Here is a 17,362-nt window from a genome sequence, read left to right as displayed (position 1 = left end):
TAATTGTACATATTATTTTACACCGACATAGAATACCTTGCCTTCTGCAAAGTAGCAAGTTGCAAAACGTTAGTAATTTGGTTCTGATATGTTCCAGAAAAAATAATGTAGACACTTCCTTCTGCTGATCAAGGGAAACAGACAAGGTATCAGCATCTGCCAGAAGTACGTAGACATATATTGCAACCTGCCTGAATCAGGACACTGAATACACAACAATGGTTAAGCACTCCAAACCAGCTGCATTGGGATCTAAATGCAAGGGCTTGCTTGTAGCTTCTTTTCCTCTAGAGAAGTTTTCAAAAGTTGGTTCAAAATCTGTTTCTACACCTAGATCGGCGGTCTGGTACTAGCATCCAATGGGCCATTACCTATGGAGCATGCTAAAATCTCATCGACCCATGACCAGCTTTCCTTCTCATCTTGCAGACATTAGACTACCACAAAGGAAGTTGGCTAGAGGCTAACAAAGGAGCGCCGATGGAAAGCTTCTTGAGTTGAATCGGCACAAATGAGCTTTCAACCCTAGTTCTTCTGCCTTTGACCATTTGTGTCACGCAGTCTAGAGATTAAGGACAGATCTAGACCAAGTGGCATCACTTATTTAAAATGTGTACTTTACAGGCAACATATATTAATGCACCTTCTTTTTCCTTTTCTGCACAGCACTGTATTGAGAAATGTGGGGTATTTGTATTGGCTGGACATGTTAAAGGAGGTTTATGATGGGGTGGTTTGGTCTGCCTGTTTACTGCACGAGAAGCCTGTAAATGCCACTGCCCCTTTATCTTCGGTGCATGTGATGGAAGAGCAGATTAAACACCTGCAGGGATCAGCAAACTTTTTCAGCCGGGGGCCGGTCCACTGTCCCTCAGACCTTGTAGGGGGGGGTGGACTATATTTGGGGTGTGTGTGAACAAATTCCTATGCCCCACAAATAACCCAGAGATGCATTTTTAATAAAAGGACACATTCTACTCATGTAAAAACACGCTGATTCCCGAACCGTCCGCGGGCTGGATTTAGAAGGCGATTGGGCCGCATCCGGCCCCTGGGCCTTAGTTTGCCTACCCATGACCTAAAGGGAAACTGGCAAATGAGAAACAGGATTGCTTTGCCTTTGCAAAAAAGGCATCACAATACACAATGCGCAACAGGCTGAATAATAATAACTGTAAACATTTTTTGGTTATTTCCTAATGTAAAGTCTAGCCCAGTATATGCAACATATACAGTTCATATGTATGGTATATACAATAAAATGTTTACCGGTAGTTATTATTATTCCGCCTGTTGTGCTTTGTGTATTGTGATGACTGTATTTGCAAAGCAAGGTATTGAATTTGTTTTGCAAAAAAGGCAGCAACACACCAACGTGCTATTTCTGCAATAAATATCGATTAGCATTTTGATTTAAGTCCTTTGTAGTAATGTCTGCTTGTTAATGGAAGCACTCCAAACAAGGCAGGCAGTCTGATTCTTCTTATGCACTGTGGGTCTAATCTTTAAGTTGTTCTAGATCCAGCCATCTGTATCAATTACTACCATTATTTAAGCTGCAAAATACTGCCAACAGTGCACTCAGGACAAGTGAAACTGTGTTTATTCCCAGCACATCAGTAAATGTATTGACTTTACTTCTTCTCAACTCATTGTCATCATGTTAACATAGCAATCAGCAATGTGAAGTGGAGAAAGATTACTTTGTATTAAGTGCTGTTAGACCAGAACATCCATCCTAATAGTTTGGTGAAGTTCGTAAGTAACTTAGGTTAGGGATGGGCAATATTTTGAACCAAAAATAAATAATCCAGGGTCATAGTGTCAAATGGCATGCATACAGAGACATGAATGCAGGAGAAAATACTGCAGGAAGCCGTGGCTGTTTTATTGGCCACGGTATCCCAAAGGAAAGAAAGATGGAGAATGAATGTTGTAAACACTTGTAGCCAATGTCAGAAATAAAAGTACTAGCCTCAGAAGAGTGGGGTAGATTGCAATTTCCCTTGTGCATTAGAGCAGGGGTGAGGAACCAAAATATCTGGAGGGTCAAAGATTCCCTACCCCTGGTTTAGAGGCAGCTGCTGGTAATGTTATTGCTTAGCGTACTGATGCTTGTTCTTTGCTCTGTTAGCACCTATATCCAAATATAGTCTCACTCATTCACTCAAACACTAGCTGGCTACCTCTGCCAAGAGGACCTTTATTCAAATGTATGCATTGCTTCTTAACTATGTTAAGAAAGCAGCTTCTAAATGACAGCAACTGAATTCATTACTGAATGTCTCCATGAAGAACCCCTAAATGCAGTTTATTTTGAAGAAACTGCTAAAGAAGATTCACTGCAGTTGCCACTACAAAACAATTTTTTTCCCTTCCAGTAGCACCTTAGAGACCAACTAAGTTTGTCATTGGTATGAGCTTTTGTGTGCATGCACACTTCTTCAGATACCACTGTGTGTCAGAAGAGAAGCTTAATATGAATCTGCATACCCTCTCAGGGTACAATACTTCTGAGCTCTGTTTCCAATGAAAAAGTGCACACAAATTAGGATTTGGAATCAATTAAGAAAATTAGGATCACAGTAGAACAGCAGCTTGTCAAATTACTCAAAAAATATTCTGATATCTGAACAAGTTTTAAATAACTCTTTGCTGTGAAAATTGAAAAAAAGACTAACAAGCTGTAACTTGCATTGCATTTAAAGTGAATCATGAACTCATGTCGACATATACAAGTCCCGATATTCCTTTCACAAGACACCTTTCCCCACAAACTATATTCCCTCTGTGTGTATTCAGAACCAACCGCTCATTAGACACCTTTTTCCTATGCAGCAATCTGAATAACTGTAAGCACTGCAATCCATTTTTAATGTCACTGATGATCTTGTAGTGTTCTGCCCCTTTAAGTGATTTGCATAAGTTTTAAAACTACGCAAGGACAAAATGCACATTTATTAACAACTATTTTAAAAAGGCAATTTACAGGCAAAATTCTTTAAAGTGCAACACAACAGAACATGTCTGCAACATTCAGATTGCTCAAATCTCCACAAAAGGAGGAATTCATTATGTAGGGGAAACAATTAGTGTCCACAGTCGCCTGAAAACAATTTTCTGACCAGGTATCAAGACAGATTGTCCTTGTTGCCAAGTGCCACATGTGAGACACTCACAATTAGCAAAATAATTGAAATCCCCTCTTCCTTTTAGTATCCTGTAGTGTCCATATCTCACACCAGACATCAACCCTGTTACAGAAGGGCACTAATGTAACCCTTTGCTTTTTTAAACGTATTTCAACCATGGTTGGGGAACCCCTTTATATACATGTAGACTGATAAGTATGGGAAGTGCAGTTGCTTCAAAAGAAGGACAAAAAAACAACAAATATCAAGATACCAAGGAGGACATAGTGCCCAGTCTAAAGCCAGCATTTTCCTGGATTTGGCCGTAATTGTTTTTGAAAGGTGCCACTCCATTTGGCACTGACCAAACTTGCTTTCAGGTTTTGCCATCCAATTGCTTTCCAATCTCTTGTGTTCCTGAGATAAGCGTATTAAAAGGATACGTCCCATCTAAAGCTGCCATGAGGATAAACGATTTATGCTTCCAGTTTCCCAGTCTCTGTACGTCAAACATGCTTAAAGCTACTGTATCAGTCCTCTCCAAGGCGCCACTTCTGGGACTCTTCCTGACGCACGTCGGGCCTGATTTGGTTTCTCATGCCGCCCAACACATTTGACGTCGCCTCCGTTGCCACTATGAGAGGTTTCACCACAGTTGGCGGGATCTGGCGGAGGACACCTCCCACCGCTCCAGTGACTCCTCTGTTCTCATGTTCTCGAGCAGCAGTTTCATAGATGGTATGTGCCGTATCTGTAATCCCCTTAAGAGAGTCCCAGACACACAAAACAGAGTGTTAAGAACTGCACCATCTCCCTTTAGTGAAGTAAACTGCTGGGGGGCGGTGGCGGTGGCTTGGGTCATCAGTCTTTGTAAGCCCCAGAATCCCTCTCAATTGCATCCCATTATTCACTGCAATGAAACAGGGAAGCCCCTCCCGCACAGCAGCAAAATGGTGAACCCAGTTCTTGCAGAGCTGCACTGGCTAAATAAGCTTGATGCCCACGTGAGTGGCCTAAGCTCTAGAAGCTGGTTTCAAAGCGAGTGGGTACAACCCGTAGTGAAATGCAGTGTGTGGCCTGCTGGGCCGCACATTGGGCAGAGGAAAAAAAAATGTCAAGCATGGATTTAAATCTGTTCCTAGTCATTGGAAAGAAACCAACGATACAGCAATCAGAGCCAGCAGTGGTTAGGGGTTTCAGCACGTCACAAAGGATAGCTGAAATGCCACACCTGCACAGACACCAAGCAACCGCAACCCTCTCTTGGGTGTCCACCTGAGAAACCAACTTGGATAAAATACCACTCCCCTAAGGAGAAATAAAACTATTGTGCAGAAAAATGAAGGATATACAGCCTCATTAAAGCCAAAGCAATATCCTAAAAAGGGCGCTCAATACACATTCCAAAGGCATCTCTCCCTGCCTCTGTGAATGCAATGCAGATGGCCAGAAGGCAATGGTAACGCTCCTTACCTCTTTTACAACGCTGTATGCTTTGGCCACACCTTCACGAAGGTCCACAGGCTGATGAGCCAGGCGGTAGCGAGAAAGTCGTTTGATCTTCTTTGTCTCAATTAAACCAGGTCCGGGGGAAACCATGTCATAAGCTGTTTCTGCAGCTGCCTAAGTATCAGTTTCAATAAATAAATCAAAAACGCATTCTCTTACCACGTGTGGTGAACCAGTAAAAACCTAGATATGTCCATAATATCCAATTATCTGTACATTGTGATAAGCCTCCTAGCTTTTTAAAACACAAGCCGATGCTAAATATTAAGAATGCATTCTCCTCTCCCAGGGCTCCATGTAATCTATCTATCCACTCCTGCCGGTTCCCAACATACACTAGGGCATGGTCCAAAAAAGAGCAAATTATGGCATTCCAAGGGGACCAATTAGAGCACACCTTCATTTTCTCCCAACTAAGTTAATTATTGACATTCACTTCTGTGGGTATATAATATTTCTTGGGGCTATTACTGTGGTGTGGATAAAATCAGTCTTTCATCTCCAACCCTACGCTACCTGGGCTCTGCTGACATGATTCCCACGGGGAGCTGCAATACGCAGGCCCACAGTCTCCTTACAGTATATAACCGCTCCTCTCTCACACAACGCCTGCTGCATCTACAGATATTTTGCCAGCAATGAATAGACATGACTTCAAAAAGAAAAAACCCAGAGTGTTCAGATTTCAGCATTCATGCCTAACTCTTTAAAATGCTATTCCAAATACCAAGCTATAGAAACATCACAGGCCACACCTTCCCTTCTCCTCATTAAGGATGAAAAAAGAGAGATCTCAGTTGGCTATGTAATTGTAGGCTTTAGCTGACTTCTGAGAGAGCCAGTGTGGTGTAGTGGTTAAGAGCAGTAGACTTGTAATCTGGGGAAGCGGGTTCGCATATCCACTCCTCCACATGCAGCTGCTGGGTAACCTTGGGCTAGTCACACTTCTTTGAAGTGTCTCAGCCCCACTCACCTCACAGAGTGTTTGTTGTGGGGGAGGAAGGGAAAGGAGATTGTTAGCCACTTTGAGACTCCTTCGGGTAGTGATAAAGCGGGATATCAAATCCAAACTCTTCTTCTTCTGAAACCATTTCCCAAAATCTTGTTGCTTCATATAAGATTAGGCCTCCTCTGCCTATACCCATCGATAAAGGGAAAACATACCTGTATGGTCTGAACCATTCTGTTTGTCAGTTCCAATGCTGCCATTGCAGTAGATGTACCAAAAGAAGCTGCACCTCTCTGAAAGCCTCTTACAATGCGACCGTCTTTTCGGTATTGTTCTATTGGTAACCACACCAAGTCTTTTAGACCCTGCACTGTAATTAAAGACAGCATGCCATGGATAATTGCTCAAGAAAAATATTCATTCATATGAATGCATGCGCGTAGAATAAAAAAACTGAGAGGCTTAAAAATGCTGCAGGAACTTACCTAATTGAACTAATGAATGCATTGGCCCGACTCCTCCTAGAATACCTGGTAGCTGGTTTTTCTTGATGTCGTTAATCCATTCTGAGATGGCGTAAGAGAAAAGTTTATCCACACCTAGCAACCTGTGTGTGTACAAAAGTAACATTTTGTTACCTAAAGAATGATAGGAAGGTATGATGGAGAGACTACATCACTTATTGCTATTAAGATCTGAATTACTTTGGCCAGTTACCAACCAAACAGTTCTGCTAGAGCAAGCACCGTTGGCTGCACTATGGAACTTCCTTCCCTCTCCATGTGTACCTCTAAATATGTTTTGGGGTTCTCCCAACACTCTGGGGCAATTTAGGGGGCACACAGGGGTTTCATAGAGACAGGAGAGGGAGGGAAAGTTCAGCTATGCAGCCCAAAGTGGAATTGTTCTGTTTGTCTTTCCTTCACAGCGAACACAGGGCAGGAGTCACCTCACCAGCCCCATCAACAGAAGTCCTGCACAAGGACCTCTACCCTCTTGGTTTCCTCCCCCTGTGCACCCCCCCCAATTGTCTTAGTGGGGTCAAGAGGACCCACAGGGGGGGGGGGAGATGGAGAATAGTTCTGTATGGCAAGTTGCAATGCTTGTACAGATGGAACCACTGGAAGAGTGCAACACTAAATTCCACCCACAATTACAAAGCTCAGTGTTAGTTTTCATGGAATGGACAGCCTAACGCAGAAACCCCATTAGAACAACTGGAGAAACTTACCCATGTCTATAGCAAAGCCTCTTCAGTTTCAATTCTGAGCAGTTTAACTGAGCAAGCCCAATCAGAATCCCAGCTAATGTACCCTGAAAGTTAAAAGGGTCAAGGGGTTCATAAGCAACAATTAAACACCACAGTATTCTTGACTGCTTTCCATTATTTCTTTACTAAATTAACTGTATTTATAAGTGGCCTCCCAAAATAAAAGTCCCTGGGTGCTGTATAGAAAATAAAGGAAATGCTAGCTTAAGAACAGAGGTCGGCAACCTAAGGCCCATGGCCGGTTCCGTGGATCGGTGTGGGGTTTGTTTCTCGCGGTGTGGGCACTATTCCCCCCCCCAACATCCCCCCCACAGCAGCGGAACCTCCTGGTGCAGCAAATCGCCGGCCATTTGCCTGCTAAGGTTTGAGGCCCTGGCCAATGGGCAACTGGCGGCTGCGCGTGGCTGATAGGAGGAAGGGAGCTGGGCTGAGCTGGCCGAGCGCATTTCCAGCAGCCCCTCGTCGGAGCAAGCTGTTTGTTGCCGCTGCTTGTGCCACCACCCGTGCTGCCGCTCTGCCAAGCGTTGCTCCTGTGCCTGCCCTTGCGAGCAGCAGAGGCTGTCAGCGGTGGAACGAGCAGCCCAAAAGCTTTTGGGCTGCTCGTTCCTCCTCCGCCTTTGCCACCGCCAGCCTCTGCCTCTCGGCAGCACCCTAGGTAGGCAGGGGGACTGGAGGGGCTGGGGAAGAGGGGGGAGAGAGAGAAGCCCCCTCTGCCATTTGCACACACACACACACTCCGGCCCACCAGGAGGTTTGTGGTGCGGTGAACCAGTCCACCCCCAAAAAGCTTTAGAAAGTCGATTGGTGCAAAAGTCAAACACAAAATATAATAAAAACGGAATAAAATACAACCAAAAGCATAGAAGCTGGCATCACCATCAAGTTACAGGAGGTTAGAAGCCACCAACCACAACAGGGACTAAAGTACAGGTACAAGATCTTAAATAGCCTGGGAGAACAAAGGCAGTCTAGGCCTAGCACTGAAAGGACAGCATTAGCTTTCCTAGAGTAAGTATTCCACAGCCATCACTATGAGGGGCCATCAATGAAATTATGTCTGTTTTGTGGTTAGGTATGTAAGTTTTTTGGGACCCAGGTGGCGCTGTGGTTAAACCACTGAGCCTAGGGCTTGCTGATCAGAAGGTCGGCGGTTCGAATCCCTGTGACGGGGTGAGCTCCCGTTGCTTGGTCCCAGCTCCTGCCAACCTAGCAGTTCGAAAGCACGTCAAAATGCAAGTAGATAAATAGGAACTGCTACAGCGGGAAGGTAAACGGCGTTTCCATGTGCTGCTCTGGTTTGCCAGAAGCGGCTTTGTCATGCTGGCCACATAACCTGGAAGCTGTACGCCGGCTCCCTCGGCCAATAATGCGAGATGAGCGCGCAACCCCAGAGTCGGTCACGACTGGACCTAATGGTCAGGGGTCCCTTTACCTTTACCTTTATGTAAGTTTTACCAAAATGTCTTTCACTTCTACTTACTGCAGAATGCCACCTGAAAGTTGATGGCATATTGAGTTCTAGCTGCATTAATAAAAGTTGGAGGTCCCCTCACCTGCAAGTTGCCTGCAGTGAACAAGAATCTCCTCCGGGTGACAAAGCAGAAAGTTGGTGATTTTTTCTTTTAAACCACAAATGACCCTCAAAATCTTTTGATTTATTTGAAGATTTTGCGTATAAATTTTTCATCTTTCCAAATTAAAGAAAGAACTATTGAATATGACACTCCAAAAGGCTAATTTTATCAACAAGTCAACAAACCTGATCCATAGAAACATGCTTGCCGTGGTAATCAAGACGTATTGGAACTTCTGATGTAAATCGAAATTCTCTAAAAGGAAAAATATGTGATAACATGCTACACAGAAACAAAAACACAGCTGGAAGATTAGGATCAACAGATAAAACCTAAGATGGTAAAAAGTAAAACTAACATCCCATATATATATATATATATATATATATATATATATATATATATATATATATATATAAAAATCACTAACCCTCCACCGATATTTGCTAAATCCCCAACTTTCTAGGGGATTTTAAAGTTGCCAGACCTACTTAATCTTAATCTTGCTCATACTTCTATTCTTTTTGATAATGTTTATATTCAGAAAAGTCACTTTTAGGAAAATTAAAGTGCAGTTACATTTTGGAATGGATTCTGTTCGACTTCCAAGGTACAACTGTACTACATGCAAGCAAGGCTTGGTCCTGTGAAGTAAACTTGTATTTCCTACTATCTTTTTAGTTTAACATCAGATGAAAACAGTCACATAATATACACTGTGGGGGAAGTATGAATATGATGGGCTTAAACATCAGATAGGCAACCTTTTTACCCTTAGGATTTACTTTCCAGTGGATGGGACCAGACTCAGTAGTGAGTGTGGCTAAGGCTGAAATCCCCCGCACCACTTTTTACGTTAATGAGTGTTTTTTTAATACACACATCCTTCCCAACCTTACACAGAAGGCACAAAGACAAACAACTGCCCCCTTACATGCAGGTGCATTTACACACACACACACACAGTCTTCCCATTTCTCTCTTTTTCACCCACAAACACACACTAACCACTCACTATCAATGCAGTCAAGATCAGGGATGCTATTAACAAGGACCGTGATCTTTACCCCACTGCCCATGGAGAGCCTTACATATGCAGGAGGTTCCTGCATATGCATATACATGTATATATGCTTTGCTACACATATAGGGTTCTGGACTTGGGCTACAGATGGAATAAGTCCACTGATTATAAAATATATGCTTCTGGACTGTAGATATTACCAAAGGAGTCAAATAAGAGATGACTGTAATTCCTCTAGAGCATCTCATGGATCTAAGGTGGTGGTAGGGGAGGAATCTGTGGACCTCCAGATGCTGCTCAACTACAGCTCCCATCATTCTTGCCCATTGGTCATGCATGCTGTGGTTGATGGGAGCCAGAGTCCAACAACACCTGACGATCACCTGTGATCTATGTCTCAAGGTACCTGAAAAAGATTGGCTGGTCACTGAATGATGCCTCTTCGTGTGCAAAGTTATGGTCATCCCCATTGAGCATATCCACAGAATCGACACTTCCGTTCTGGCTCGCTCGCTTGTGTAAGGAGAAAGAAATGACTGGACTTGGCTCTTTGAAGCTGCTGTGGTGCCTGGGCAAGGTACATGTCACATCTGCACCAGGAGGCTTCTTAACTGCAAACAGATAAATAAATGAATGCTGAAAACTAAGGCTGCCAATGAAAGAGTTATTTGCTTGTAGCTCTGCTGTCCATGTATATGTTTCTATGAATTCATTACCAAAAATAAAATAAAAGACAAATTATTTACCCTCAGGATCTGGAGTCATTAGGACTTCTACTTCTGTAGACAGGCTAGTGAAAAAATCCTTCAAGAAAAACAGGGCATCCTGAAACATAAAAGTAGCATATAAATCACAAACAAGTGAAAGCGCCTTATATACCAGGGGTGGATAAACTGTGGCTCTCCAGATGTTACTGAAATACAACTCCCACTTCCTTTGGGTGATTGGCTATGCTGCCTAAGACTGATGAGAGTTGTAGTTCAGCAACAGTGGGATAGAAACATCTTGACCATCCCTGTTAGACACTTCCTTGAATTAAACAGAAGGAAGGGATAAGAGAAAGTGCTTTCGCATTTTTATATACATCACACCTGCCTATAATAAGCCAATCTTCTGCCATGATAAAAAAGGGGAATGCAGAGAAAAGGAATGGATTACTCTGACCCAAAATGTTTACTACAGATTATAAGAACAAGTGATTAAGGAATCATTACAATGCATAAATTATTATTATAACACACACACACACACACACACACACACACACACACACACACACACACACTAGCTTGCTAAACTAACCTGGTCAATGTTGAGACGAAGTGGCATCAATGACACTCGCAAACAACACTCCTGGGGCGATCTGCCCGACTCTGGACGAACATGTAAAGCTTTGACCGTCAACTGAAGTAACAAGCGAAGAGAGAAAGAAAAGCTGAATAAAAATGAACGTATATTTGTGAATTGCTCTGAGAGCATGTATAAAAGATAAAGAATCTTTACAGCAGAATCATCATTACTGATATGTTTATTACTGGGTGTTTTGAACTTGTGTCAAAATTGCTGTCACTCAAATTCAATGCAACATGCAGTAAAAGCTGCAGCCATTGTGTATGTGAATTTCTATGGACTGTTATTCAAGTCCCAGTGGAGGTCAGACACAACTTTAGTGGAACACATACTTCTACGCTGTATGTGGATGCCACATCTATTCTCAGCCCCATCACTTCCACATTTAGCAAGTTGTTACACAGCCTTACCATATTAGAATGTGCCTTCCTAGGCATCTCCTTACTGCAATAGGGGTAGAGAAATTTATTCATCTGCGATGTAGCCAAGCGGTCTCTGATCTCAAGATCTTGAACCACAAACACTTGACGAGACACGGGTTGCTCCAGCAGGTTGACCTCACACTCTGCTTCCCCAGATGGATATACCTCATGCTGGAATTTGACCTTATAACCAGGAAAGGGAAAAGGCAAGAACTCTATTAAGACCCCCTGTAGCATTTGCAATGCTTCTTGATACAGAGTTGTCACTTACAAGTTCAGGTGGCTTCAGTGGCAAGGAGTGCCTGTTTACAGCTGTGGCCCATACACCAGCTATGGCCATTCCACTCTCTGCCCTTTCTAAGTTCAAAAGGTCCAAGTATATACTGCTATGGCTCACAAAAAGGTCCTCAGATTTTAGAGCCTGAGGAAAAGGCCACATTGTATTTTTGTAGTGCTTCATATCCTATGCATGCCAAACAAATGGGCAAATATGGTCCGCATGAGTTGTCGAGAACTTCCCAGCAATAAAGAACAACTGTAGCCATTTCAGTTATTCTTACCTTACTTAACTGTATTTCCATCAAGAAATCTGGGTTCCTTCCTCTTCCACCACAGACTGTGTTGCGCCCATGCCTTGTTGGTGTGTGAGAAGGAGAGCTCTGAGGACTACTGGAATAGGAGAAAGGGTATTATTTTTCATTTAAACTTTAAGTTTGGCTTGCAACAACTATTTCAGGGCTCAACTGGCCATCTCAACTGTATTACAGTCGTACTTTGGAGGTCAAACAGAATCCGTTCTGGAAGCTCCTGCAGCCAATCGGAAGCTGCGGAAGCCCCGTGGGAAGAAGCTTCCAAAAGAAAATCTTCTGGTTTTTGATCGCTTGGGAGCCAGAACGTTTGACTCCCAAGGCGTTTGGGAGCCGAGGTATGACTGTATTATTATAACATTTATTCTCAGTGTATTCTCAACACTACGCTGACATTTTATAAGGCAAACAGTTTTATAAATGTTTCTATAAAAAGTAAACAAACTGAAGAGTAAAAAAAAGGGGGGGGAATCAACTAGCTGCCACTGTTAACCAGACTGCATTTTCCTCTTCAAAAGAACTTGACGGACAAGCATTCTATAAGTATTAGGAAAATGTAAAGTGGCTTTTAAAAAACCCTTTTCAGAACAGACTCACTGAAAGTACATTGCCTGCTTTTACCACCTTAGTTTTGACCAACAATGCCAGCCAGGGAATGCCAGCCAGCAAGAAAAAAACACTTCCACTCGCTCAGATGGATCTCCAGGGGAAACTGAATGAGATATGTCCTTACACAGATAAATAATAGCCATTTTATGTATTACAATTATTAATATCCTGCTTTTAGGATACAAGATCTCCTAAGACAGCATATAAGAAATAGTAAACCATGTTGGGGGCAGGGGAGAGAATAAAAGCTGCAATAAACAGTATCATTTTTAAAAAAATATATCTAGTTCCTCGCAGAACACCCTGTCTGAAGGTAGAGGAGGGGAAAGTCTAGCTGGAACTAAGCTAGAGCATTTTTCTACCCTTAATGCACTAGCCCAGCGAGTTTTATGTTCTGAAGACAAATGCATCCTTTTCCTACATAAAGGAAGTTAAGAAGTGGAATGCAGAGGAAAGCAATGGACTATTCTGAGGGAGAGTAAATGAGAAAGGGCAAAACAACCCCTCACCAGGACACAGGGTTCAGTTTTATGTTTTGAAGACAAATGCATCTTTTCCCTATGGTATGAAGTTAATAAACTAATACCAGAAGTACTTACATGTAACTCTTAGCTGGAGATGTAGGGGGTACATTTCCAAAGTCCTTTCCCCCATAAAGGTGCCAAATGAGTGAGATTTCTTTCACAACGTAGCGCACCAATGGGATAGGAAATCTCAATGGACCTTTGTTTGTGTCTGCCTTTTTTACCGGCAGACTGAAATGGTTCTCTTTTATCAGGATCGCATCGTCAACCATAGTTTTCACTACTGGCTCTTCTACTTTATCCTAAAAGGTTACAGGATATTAAGTGCATGCACATTAAATGCTATTTTTTTAAAAAAAATCATCCATTTGTTGTTGTTTTTCTGTGGCAAAACTATAAATATTGCTTGGTTCCGAGTTGTTACGTTTACTGGACGTTTGTAAATAGGCACTTGCCTGTAGCCAGTGACAAGAAAGAACGGCCTTCAAAACGACCAATTCTGCTAATCAGAAGGTAGCTGGAGACTATCATAGGTAAAATTTGGTGGCTAGCATTTTCTATTGATTTAGCTTGACTCTGCTTTAATCAAACAGAAGGGCTCCTTTCCTTTGCCCAAATATAACTTCTAATTCTAACATTAAAAATACTGAAAAAGGCACTTCTAATGCATATATAATACATAGCAGCAGACTTCATGCTATATTTTGCACAAAATAGCAACTACCCATTTCTCTCCACAGCATGCTGGAGTTATTGCCCAATTTCAGCAACTGCCTTTAAGGTCATTTAGCAATTGCGTTATCAACCTGCTCTGCATAGATCTGTCATGTCACATTCCAAAAGGATGACCCAGTGAGAAGCTCTCCAGATCCAACACAGATTGTCATCATGCAACAGCTGTTAACCAAATCAGTTAACCTATGAGTTTTTAATGGTATTTTTTCCCCCTCACATTTGATTATTTCTTATTAATATTAGGTTTTTCTTACAGAGACAACAGCTTTCGGTGCAAAAAGAATACAGAAGTCATCGTTTTCGGAAGGCACGTCTCCTATTGCTTCATTAATCAGATGGGGAGTGAATGAAGCATAGGTAGGACTTGGCTCCTGAGAGAGGTTCCCACTTTCATCAGGAAACAGGAAGAGATCTGAGCAGGTTGGTGCTGGCGTTTGTGTCTTTTCATCCAAAATGCCTGGGAGAAGAGAAACAAGACACTTCTATCAAGATTAAGCAGGTGAAGTATGAGCAGAAGGCATTTAACACAGGGTTGCCAGATTTTAAACAGTGAAAATCAGGACAGAAAAAGTTTTGCCCAAAGTTGTTCAGCTTTTTTTTTTGCAAATCCGCAAAAACTGTTTTTGAGCTACTTTTAGGAAAAATACCGGTAGGCGAAAACAGCACTGCTGACAGATTTTCATGGACATATTTCTGATTTCCACCCAAACACTGCTAGAGATAGCAGTATTCTGGATATGTCTTGGAAATTCCAGATGTATGGCAACTCTAATTTAACAGGATTCATTTGAAATACTGTATTTAAACGGCATCTCTTTAAAAACAGAAGAAACCTGGAAAGATCTACCATTAGCTTGTGGCTTAGAGGGGGAAGTAAATTGCTGGGTTTCAATCTCTTCCATAGCATCACTCATTAAATCCCGTAAAATCTGTTGGTCAGCTTCTGCCAGGATTGGACCTTGGGATGATGGCCGGCTAGAGGCATCTGCCTAGAAGATAATAAATACACCAATCTAAACTTATAAAGGAAATACAGTACAGTTCTTGATAAATATCTGTATCTATGCTGCATGCTAGCTTAGTTTGTTACAAGAGTGTTGTTTCTCAACTTTGCAAACGTGATCTAGATCAGGGATGGTGAACCTTTTAGAGACCGTGTGCCCAAACTGCAACCCAAAACCCACTTATTTATCACAAAGTGCCAACACGGCAATTTAACCTGTATATCTCTGTATATCTCTATTTTTTCCTGTGTGTTTCACATTTCTACTTTATGATTGCTGTTGTAATAAATAATCCTTCATAAAAGTTTTTGCATTACATTTTTCATTAAATTATCTTTCCATTGATATATAATTTTATGATATAATTCAGTGCTCTCTCCCCCCCCCCTAAAATGTTTAGGGGTACTCTCATTTTGACTCAAGAAAATCACCACTGGGAGGGAAATAAATAACAGTTCAAATTGGGAAAAATAAATACAGTGGTACCTCGGTTTTTGAACAGCTTAGTTCTCGAACTACTTGGAACCTGAACATTTCAAACCGAGTGTTCTCGTTTTGGAACTTTTTTGGGAAGCTGAATGTGCCCTGTTCTGAGTATAACTTCCGTTTTGAGTGCCACACTTCCGTTTTTCTAGTGAGGGAAGGCGGGCTAGGCGGCAAGCGAGCAAGCACCTGCCACCCTCCAGCGCTGGGTCCCTCTGCCGCCACCACAACAGCAACCACCCCCTCCTCCAGCTCTGGCAGCCCCGGCGCTGAGTGAGGGAAGGCTGGGCCAGGGCGGCAAGCGAGCAGGCAAGGGATGTCGCCATCACGCCCCACCCCACCCCCAGCTCCGCTAGGCAGTGTTGCTGCTTGCATTGGAACAGGAGCTGGATCGGGGCTGCTCAGCTGGGGAGGTGCAGGCTCCATGACACTTTCCATTGAGGGGTCCGCGGCTGCACTCCCCTAAAGGTAGAAGTTTAAAGGAGCCTTCACCTCCACATTAGATCCCCTGCAACCCCATGAAGGCAGCCAGGCTGAATAGCTGTTGGGGTTTGGGAAGGTGGAGACAGCCCGGAAGCTGCATCTGAGAGCCCCTGCACCACCTGAAGGCAGCTAGGCACTCCTCAGCTGAGCTGCCCAATCCCGTCCCTACTTGCGTGCAAACAGCAGTGGAGGTGGGGATCTCTCAATGTTAAGCCTCTAGTCCACTTCTGAAAGATCCCGCGAGCCCTCCTTTCCTCCCCCCAGCACGGAAGCTACGGCCCTGCTGGGACGACGGCGCACGTGCCCACAGAGAGGGTTCACACGTGCCATAGGTTCACCACCACGGATCTAGACAGTAAAAATGTTGATTCAATGCTCTGGTCCAGAGGTTAGCTATTAATAATTAACCCTTGTAGTAGCCAGTGCTCTCTGTTGAAGGTACCAACCCCTCCACTTGGGAACCAATGTTAGGTTATTTCTTTCCAAGCTAAACAAATTAACTGAAATTGTGATTGCCACCCCTATATGACAGATTTCAGAATATTATCAAAACCACTGCTGGCTACGAATGCGAATTTGGTGAGGGCATAATGACATCTGAAAGCCAGCCCAGTCCATGCAAGGTAAGACATAGCCTATTGTGAATTAGTAGGGATAATAACCTTTCCCCCCCAAAAAGCTCTGTGTAATTAAGTTTTCACAATTGTGGACAAAGCTAAGCCATAAAAAGTTATGGTGACTGGAAACAGGGGAGAGAGAGAGAGAGAGAGAGAGAGAGAGAGAGAGAGAGAGAGAGAGAGAGAGAGAGAGATATGCCTTTTCATACCTTAACATTTTGCTTGGTTGCTCCACAAGTATTCTCCATCTTCGCAGGCGGGTTCAGATCACCGTAACTTGCAATATACTGGATAAGATTCATTAACGCAGCACAGGAATCTGAGCACGTTCTAATGTGGATCACATCACTGGAACAATGGAGTTCAAAACGTGGCTTACTCTAAACAGACAATAATTCAAAATCATGTCTGACACCAGCAGAAGATGCACTTTTCTTAAGTCAGTCCTGAATGTACGACCAAGGAACCAGACATGTGTTTAGAAAATGACCCAGTATGTTTAAGAGCCAAAGTCAATTTCAATCATGACATTTCTCCCCCCCCAACAAGTATCTCAAGTCCAAAGCATTATTATACTATTCCTTTAAAAAAAAACCACACACACAAAATCCAAAACTTAAACCACACATAATTTAGCTTTTATATTTTAACTCAATTCCTTACTCTCTCTCCATCAGATCCAGGTTTCATTGCCCTTATAGTCAGTTCTAAGAGTCCCATGTCCATAACTCGAACATAATCTGAAGAAAACAAAATAATTATCTGTTATCCTGAATTGCTGCTTATGCCACATATTTAAGACCTCAAATGCCCTGATGTTGATGGATTGTTTTATGACTGAAACTCAAGCCCTTTCCAAACTACAGAAAACGATCAGACAGCACACACACACACACACACACACACACACACACACACCGGGCTATGATTGTAACTGCTTTTATTTGTCTTATGAATGGGAATGATTTTAGAATGACTATTTTAGTGGCCAATTTTGTCTTGAGCTTCCATGGACAACTTTACAGTTGTTTAGTAATAAATCCAGAATTCATTAATATACTGGGATGCAGGTTGGCTATTTGATTCTAATA

General features: G+C 42.7%; 1 protein-coding gene across 3 annotated transcripts in view; it reads right to left on the bottom strand.

Annotated features, from left to right (window-relative positions):
• Positions 1-2,935: 2,935 nt before the first annotated feature.
• Positions 2,936-17,362, bottom strand: part of ATG2B (autophagy related 2B) — a 42,036-nt gene continuing 27,609 nt past the window's right edge. For all 3 annotated transcript variants that reach the window (XM_035106521.2, XM_035106511.2, XM_035106531.2), the window contains 16 exons: positions 16,935-17,011; positions 16,481-16,651; positions 14,532-14,673; positions 13,939-14,141; positions 13,025-13,251; positions 11,790-11,898; positions 11,218-11,412; positions 10,760-10,861; positions 10,204-10,282; positions 9,864-10,068; positions 8,619-8,688; positions 6,821-6,903; positions 6,075-6,196; positions 5,805-5,959; positions 4,605-4,754; positions 2,936-3,892 (listed from right to left, as the gene is read on the bottom strand). In XM_035106521.2, the coding sequence (XP_034962412.2) occupies positions 3,662-3,892; positions 4,605-4,754; positions 5,805-5,959; positions 6,075-6,196; positions 6,821-6,903; positions 8,619-8,688; positions 9,864-10,068; positions 10,204-10,282; positions 10,760-10,861; positions 11,218-11,412; positions 11,790-11,898; positions 13,025-13,251; positions 13,939-14,141; positions 14,532-14,673; positions 16,481-16,651; positions 16,935-17,011 (2,321 nt within the window). In that variant the 3' untranslated portion in view covers positions 2,936-3,661. The remainder of the gene's footprint in view (positions 3,893-4,604; positions 4,755-5,804; positions 5,960-6,074; positions 6,197-6,820; positions 6,904-8,618; positions 8,689-9,863; positions 10,069-10,203; positions 10,283-10,759; positions 10,862-11,217; positions 11,413-11,789; positions 11,899-13,024; positions 13,252-13,938; positions 14,142-14,531; positions 14,674-16,480; positions 16,652-16,934; positions 17,012-17,362) is intronic.

Source organism: Zootoca vivipara, chromosome 1 (assembly GCF_963506605.1).
Source record: "Zootoca vivipara chromosome 1, rZooViv1.1, whole genome shotgun sequence".
NCBI lineage: Eukaryota > Metazoa > Chordata > Lepidosauria > Squamata > Lacertidae > Zootoca > Zootoca vivipara.
The sequence above is the reverse complement of the archived record's forward strand: the minus strand, read 5'-3'. Positions and strand labels throughout refer to the sequence as shown.